This window comes from Cydia pomonella, chromosome 4 (assembly GCF_033807575.1).
Source record: "Cydia pomonella isolate Wapato2018A chromosome 4, ilCydPomo1, whole genome shotgun sequence".
Taxonomy (NCBI): Eukaryota; Metazoa; Arthropoda; class Insecta; order Lepidoptera; family Tortricidae; genus Cydia; species Cydia pomonella.
In genome coordinates, this window is record NC_084706.1 from 7,647,413 (window position 1) to 7,655,630 (window position 8,218).

At 39.7% G+C, this 8,218-nt stretch overlaps 1 protein-coding gene across 1 annotated transcript; it reads right to left on the bottom strand.

Annotated features, from left to right (window-relative positions):
- Positions 1-478: 478 nt before the first annotated feature.
- LOC133517470 (uncharacterized) lies at positions 479-2,144 on the bottom strand. The gene is made up of 3 exons (XM_061850802.1): positions 1,240-2,144; positions 576-786; positions 479-490 (listed from the first exon to the last, which is right to left on the bottom strand). Exons 1-3 carry the CDS (start codon positions 2,142-2,144, stop codon positions 479-481), a joined length of 1,128 nt encoding a protein of 375 aa, XP_061706786.1.
- Positions 2,145-8,218: the final 6,074 nt, after the last annotated feature.

Consider the following 8,218-nt stretch of genomic DNA (forward strand, 5'->3'; position numbering starts at 1 on the left):
AGACCCAAAAATGAGCGAAGCTCCGACACATTACTTGGTTCTCCTACTTCTTTAATGGCCTTAATTTTCTCAGGACACGTGTGCACACCCTTTTTGCTAATGACAAAACCCAAATACGTTACCGACGGTGCAAAAAAGGTGCATTTCTCTTTTTTTACCTTTAACCCATACTTCCGCAACCTCTCAAATACCTCCGTGAGAGTTTCTAAATGCGCCCGATCGTCAGAACCAGTTATAATAATGTCGTCCAAGAAAACCCCTACCGTTGGTAAGTCCGCAAACAACTGCTCTAGCTTCCTTTGAAATATGCCGGGACTGGAAGCTAAGCCATAAATTAAGCGATTGTACATAAACAAGCCTTTGTGGGTATTTATTACGGTGTATTGTTTTGAATCGTCTAATTCGAATTGCGCGTACGCTTGCGATAAGTAAATTTTCGAAAATTTATCCCCCTTATGCAATTTTGTCAACAAATCATCTACTCGAGGTACTGGAAAATGATCCACTTGCAAACATTTATTCAGTGTCAATTTGAAATCCCCACACAAACGAATAGTCCCATCTTTTTTCATTACCGGTACGACGGGAGTGGCCCAGTCCGAGGTGGGCACGGGCGTGATGATGCCGTCGCGCACTAGCTGATCCAGCGCACGCTCCACTGGCTCGCGCAGCGCGTACGGCAGCGGGCGCGCGCGCAGGAACACCGGCCGCGCCCCCTCGCGCAGCGCGAACCCGACCTTGCCGCCCGTGAACCGCCCCAAACCGTCTTCAAAAACTTCTTTAAACCTGGAACTGAACACATTTTCATCAAAGTTTTGACTAATATTTTCCCTTTCCAATTTGTTACATGGCACGGAAGTGGGCAAAGTTACCCCGAGTTCATGAATCCATTGTCGACCTAACAAACTTGTCATGCCCCTTTTAATTACATACAGATCTAATTGTTTGTTTACTTTGCCATATTGTACACTCACGCATAATTTACCTACGGGTATTACCCTTTCCCCGGTGTAATATCGCATTGAGACATCACTCGGATTTAATTTAAAATTCCCTAAAGTTTTTAAGTAACAATCATAACTAATGCAAGAAATACAGCTACCCGTATCAATTTCCATATCTATGTATCTCTTGTTAACTTTCATTGATAATACATATGGCGGATAAGCACTAAAGTCCTTTAAAGCCATTGAATAGTTATAGGTAACTACCTCGTCACTTCCCTCGCTGTCGTCATACGCCACCTGCCCATCCGCGTCTCCGTCATACAACGCGAACAGCTGTTCCTCGCGTAGTCTCGGGCACATCCTCTTCAGATGTCCATCTCGGTTGCACACCCGACACACGTAAGCCTTAAACTTGCACGTGTTGGAGTCATGACTGCCGCCGCACACCTTGCAGCCAGCTGCGCCGCCGTGCGCGCCGCGCTCGCGGCCGGCGCCCGCGACGCCCGGCCCGCGCCGTCCGCCCCGGCCGCTCGCGCCGCGCCCGGCGCCCGCCCAACCTCGCGTAGCCCCCGTGACCTTCCGTCCCCCGGCGGCTTCTCCGTGACCGTAGCTCCCCCGCCCCCGGCTCGATGCCACCTGGTAGACACCCGTACTTCCTCCATGGTTGTCTACTCGCTTCTCCATAACCGCCGATTCCGTCTCGGCCGAATCTATCGTTACGGCTAATTTAAAAGCTTTCTCGAACGTGATTTCCTCCTCTGCGAATAGCCGCTGTCGTATAACATCCTTCGATAGACCGCAAACAAATTGGTCCCTTAAATTTTCTTGCAATGAGTCCGCGCCAAAATTGCAAGTCATTGACATTTTCTTCAAGGCTGCGACATACTCAGCTATGCTCTCATCACTCGCCTGACGTCGTTGTCGAAATTTGAACCTTTCTGCTAATACACTCGGTTTAGGTTGCAAGTGCGATTTCATAATGGCCTTCAACTGATCAAAAGTCTTTGTTGCCGGGCGCGCCGGCGTACACAAATTAACCATAAGTTCATACGCGTCACTGCCTATCACAGTAATTAAAGTAGCCACTTTAACCGTGTCACTCACTGAATTCGCTATAAAATACTGTTCTAAACGCTCCACGTATAAGTCCCAACAATCTTTGTTCATATCGAACGGGGCTATCTTTCCGACTGCCATTGTAACTGTTTATTAACACGATTAACTAAATCACAACACTAAAAAGTTCGACACGTAGATCACAGTCCCGTCGCCACTGTTAAATATGCCTTCTGGCCAGGGTAGGGGCTGATGAGGAGGCACCAGGGAAACACGTCCGTTCAGCATAGAATGTATTTCGAGAACGAAGAATTAAGCCTACCCACATTCAGTCGGCGCCTGATTACTAAATCTACCCACATATGTCACAAGTGACAGACTTCAAACGCCGAAAATGGCGGACACAATTTGTTCTCAATAGCCTGTCTAGTATATTTATGTCAGTGATTAAGGCCCCTAGCGACTTTCATATTTTTTGACAAGGTACAACTGACACAAAATGGCACTGTTTTTTTTTACTGTACTAAAAACCTTTGTTTTCTAGTTTTTGTTGTAGCACTATGTCGGCGTGATTGATTTGTATACCTACCTATCTACGCATGACAAATGTGACTTTCTAGCGCTAACGATCACGGAGCAAAGCCGCGGACAGACAGACGGACATGGCGAGACTATAAGGGTTCCTACTTGACTACGGAACACTAAAAATCGTAATTTATCGTTACATATCGTAGTCGATCGTATAGGTACAGAAAATCAAGATTTTTTTATTATCAAGATATTATTTTATTCTGTCCGTCTGATTTGTAGCGTTATCGATTCAACTGTTTAAAATCAGGTCGTGATTTGACATTAGTCTCCGTGTATCACGCTCACAATAAAGATCTAATTTTAAAAGTTCGAATGCCGTTCTTAAAGGTAGTGTACCGATGCTAATATTGTCCACACTGCTAAAATACTTATCTGTCAAGGTATCAAGATTTGCTTCTGCACTCAGACAAATATTAATAAACACCAATTTAAAAACTGCTGTAGGTGCTTTTGCTTTTGCCCAGTCATGATTCCAATATGGTATAATTTTGTGGTGCAATAGTGTAAATATTGAAAACCTATTTTTAATGCAGAAGAGGTAGTTGTAGGTGCATACGAGTTCTTACCGCTCCACCTGAATGACGGACGATATGGCAGAAAATCATCAATTTCTTGTTTAACCTTCTGTTATAAATTACAACGACGGTATGTATTAATATTACGTTAAGCTAAGCAGGTCCTTAGCATTAAATATGTATTCTGTGGCGAAGTAACAATCGCGGAAATGTTTTCCGTACGAGTGCAACAGTCCCTCTCGTTGTGGCTCTAATTGAAAAATGCAGTTAGTTCTTGCTCTCATTCGTACAAGTGGATAGACAGCTACTAACCAGTAGGAGGCATTCATTGATAATGGTAAATGTTCACGTATAAACGTGTTTAAAAGACTATTCATTTTTTTATTAGATAGGTACAATAATTAAGATAAAAATAAATATTTATTTTGTTCCACTTTGTAGTCTATAATATGTTTGGTTGTCAGATTAATATTAAATTTACAGATCTGTCTACGAAACTGGAACTGGATTGTGAAAAAAGACCCAACACAATAAAAATAAAATACTTGGGACGCAGCTAGTGTTTTTTTATTGCTTTTTAATCGTTTGTTCCGCAATAACTTTAGTAAAATTAGGTGAAAGCGTAGTTTAAGGGATCATATTTTTGAGTTCTAACAGGAACGATCAAGGGTTATGGATAGGGCTTGCAATCCGATTATTCAAATATTCGGTCGCAAAGTTTTCAAATATTAGATTTTTTTAAATTACCCGAAAAAATCTATTTCATCCGCTATACTTAGTTCCTGTTTCTGTTAGTGTTTGCCGGTTATTTACAGTTAATAAGGAACGGTAGGTATCCAAATGCGAAGGAAATAATATTTTTACTGTATTCCTCTCGATAGACTGCGTGAAATTACAGCTGAACCTAACTCGATTCCAATTTATTTTCACTGTGCCGCTAATACTTTTTGTAGGACTGTAGGTACAAATCAACGTTACATAAATTTTAAGTTAAAGGGTTATTCTGTTTATTATACAAGCGTACCTTAAGCGAATATTCGAAGTCTAAACCTTGGCCCCTATCAAAATTCACAAATTTTATCATACACAAATAATTTAACCATGCGTGTTTAGCTGAGGAATAATCTACCCAGTAATCAGCCAACTTTTTCAGTAATCAAATCTTGCCAAGACAAGTCAAAGGGTAGGAAGAGACCACGGATTTCCACTTGCTACGATCCTGACATACCTCTTTTGCTTCCTTCACTTTCATAACATTCCCCATACACGCTCGCCGATTTAGGGTGCTCTTGACCTGGCCTTTCTTCAGGATTTCCCCGATTTCATCAGAGAAAGTCCACCGAGGTCACCCCTTCCAGCTCCCTCTTCTACTTCTCCTTATACACTCCCTATGTTAGCCTTCGTTCACTCATTTTTTCCACGTGTCCAAACTATCTCAACATACCTTTACAGTACATATGATACTACTTTACCGCACTAGTGCGAAAATTAGCATATTACGTTACTGTGTCGAACATTTAAAGGGCCATATGTACTGTAAAACGTTGTACGATACATGTGCGAATAGGTAATTGGCAACTCGTGTCGATTTAAAACACTCCCTTCGGTCGTGTTTTAATTTATCGCCACTCGTTTCGAATTTCCTATTTTTCGCACTTGTATCGTAATGTACTATTTCGATGCTAAACCACTCAGTGTACGATCCGTTCACTTTCACACAAGCACTGGAATCCTCATAAAGCGATTGAAAATACAAACGAATGAAAGGCTTTTTTATAGGTATCCGAGTGACTACGTAGAAGTAAATATTAAATTTTAAACGGAAAATAATTACCTGCTAAGATATTTTTTTCTCCTACGTGTTTGGATCGTTAGTTTAGTTATAATCTTATCTTATACCTTTAAACGAGCAATTCTTGTATATATATATAACGATTTCGATGAAATTTGCTACATGGGGGTTTTCAGGGGCGAAAAATCCATCTAGCTAGGTTCTTATCTCTGGGAAAACGCGCATTTTTGAGTTTCAATATGTTTTCCGAGCAAAACTCGGTCTCCCAGATATTAATATTAATTCACGCAACGATGCATTAAAAGTTTTATGTAGAAATATTGAAATCTAGTCAATTAAGTAGATTTCTGCAAAATATCATTAGTTTTTGGAATATGTGAAAGTAGTTTTTGAATAAACCGTATTCTCATTCATTTTCTTATTTTGTTTATAATATATTCGAATACCTGAGAGTTTCGAATATTTGCAATCCCTAGTTATGGAGCTAGAAGGCCCAAAAGCGATTTGATGAAGGGTCTTCTTATAGTGGTCATCTCGTTTGAAAGAATGTATACGTGGCCATAAGGTAGGGTAGGTGGACCCTTGTCTGGTCAATAGTGATGTGTGCGTGGAAAACTGGGCGTAGGTGGCATGACATGTCAAACAAGGTTGTAATACGGAAGGGCTTTTAATACAAAACAGGGTTCAACGATGGACAAAGTTCGCCTTGAATTTATTCATTATGACAAAAAAGGCCGCATAATGTGAATCCGTAGTCAAAATTGGAAAAAATGACCATCATCTTGAATTTATTCATTTTCGAACTGATCATGTTGAAAATTGATATTTGAAGCTAAATCGTGCTGCAATGTGTTCGAATTTCTATGAAAATATTACGTTCGAATATAATGACATACCTCACTTTGGTTTGTTGAAATCGGTGCAAGTTCTGTTCACTTATGTTGTTAGTAGCTACTTCAGTTATAATATTCACAACTACACTAACAGAAAAATTCTGATGTAAAATTAAAATTGTTTTTTTTTTTTTAATAGTCAATATAGATAAATTTCATCAAATTTTCCGATATTTGGCATTAAGAGGACTATGCATATCAACATGTCGGCAACGCGTTGTTTAATTTTACGCTTGCCTGCGCCCAATATTTATATCATCAGCCACTAGGTACATAACCATCAGGCGGTTCTGGCGGCCAATACCTGAATACTGCATTTTGCATTCGGATACTATTTTACTTCTTATTTTTACCTTATTCTATTATTATGTGGTATTTTAGTTCTTATTTTTACCTTATTCTATTATTATGGACTTTTGTCTGAATGAAAGTGATTTTATTTATTTTTTATTTTTATTTATTTACCACTTGTCCTGAGCTCGAAACTTCTGCATCCAGAAAAAGGTAATTATTTTATCATTAACCGTCTTCAAAGAAAATTAAATCATTTGCGTTATTTTTGATTTCCCAATTTCTAATAAGAATCAGCTTTTTCTCAGTAAGAAGTACCTATTTCATTTTTCTATTTCTAAGATAAGATATAAGAAATTTTCATATGTTTTCGGAAAAAATACATAAGTGTAGCAACTTACATGCAGCAACATAGAAAATAACCGAGTTCTAAATAAAATGGCTTGAAATTACGGACGGACACACAGATGGACATAAAAACTATACCTAAGAGAACGTGCTAAAATAAACGTGCGAAAGTAATTAATTGATAGTGGAATCTATATTACCTAAATAGGTTAACATGCACAGTCAGCATAATGACAATGCTCTAAGAGTACCTGCCAACCCGGAATTAGTTTCCAGATAAGAGGTATCTCTACAGTTAGCATTCTAAAGTATCCGCAAGGCAGTGTCTTACGTGAGCGAATAACTCGCGAACGCGAAGCGGCGCGGCACGGGTGAATTCAATCCTTTGCCACCTATGGAAGTGTCCTACGTGGGCGATCTCCGAATGCCGTTGGGCCGCCGCGCCGCGCCGCGTCGCATTCGCGAGTCATCGCTCACGTAAGCCGCTGCGTAACAGTCTCATAGTTCTTTTTTATTTATTTTTATTTTATTTTATTTTTATAATGTCACTTACAGAATTCACCAGACATGACACATAGGAATATAAGAATTTAATTATAACATAACTATAATAAATTACTACCAAAAACAGTTAGTCAGAATTTAAATATAAGTACATATTATCTAATTAGTGCTAATGGTGCTCGGGGCGACTATAGCCTCGAGGTAGCGCCCGGCTGTGGCTAAGAATCTCGGTTCAGGAGTCGAAAAAGGGTTTAGTGAATCGTCCTGGGTCAATATGACGTTAATAAGTTTTAGAGCTCGGTAGAGAGGTGAGTGGGAATTCGACTTGGTACTGGTGTTCGGGAGGTTGAGTAAGGGTAGTTTACGAGGACGGAGATTGTGCCTTGAAACAGGTGGAACGTTGAAAGATACTTGCGCTAAGTTCTACACCTATAGATGCCCTTATATCTTTTTGTTAAGCTATTAGAGAATAGTAAATAAGTACTTGTAATGCGTAGTCTGATCCGTTACTTTTGATGCTGACTGTATTACGATAGATAGATACCTTGATATACAGAGTGCATGGCATGTCGCTTCGTATCGCGATATCAGTAGGCTGCAGCCTGCAGCCAATATTATTCGATAATTGAACATGTACGGCGTTAATGAAATTTTCACTTGGCGACGGACATCACAGCAGCAACGTAGAGCCATCATATTATTGAACTACAAATTACAATATGCTTATACGTACGCTACCAACTCTAGTAAACTATTGATTATCAAATAAATCTGAACATTACGCTTTTGCGAACAAGAAATAAATAGGAAGGACGAAAACAATCCGAAATATCTCAACCTGTCGGAATTAGAGTAAAAAATATTGTTTAAGTATTCGTCGTACATTTAGGAATGAGTAAATAAAAATCCCATCAAAAAAATTTTCATGTAAAATGTTGCTAAGACGAAACCATAAGGCTCGCACTATCAAAAAGTTACCAGATGTCTCGTAGAGCCAAGCTTCTAACTCTACAAGTCCTAACTTCACAAACTCTACACCTTAGTCAAAATATATGGCTTGACCTTTTCGCTACCATCACGTGGGCGTATGGTAGCGAAAAGGCCAAGCCTTGTACACACCAACGAACTTCACATATTCATGTTTCGGAACTATGCGCACACAATGACCGTATAATGTCTTAAAATATTAATTTATTGCGTCTGCCATTGCAGTAACAAACTCTCACCGCGTTTATTTCTTCGTAGGGTCGGCCCGTTTTCTATCGCTACCCTAAACTTCAC

Bases quoted from the DNA above. Each gene is read 5' to 3' on its own strand.
- LOC133517470 (XM_061850802.1), bottom strand. From the start codon at position 2,144: ATGGCAGTCGGAAAGATAGCCCCGTTCGATATGAACAAAGATTGTTGG. The intron at 787-1,239 runs GTATGACGACAG...GTTCAGTTCCAG, and splicing joins GACGCGGATGGGCAGGTGGC to GTTTAAAGAAGTTTTTGAAG.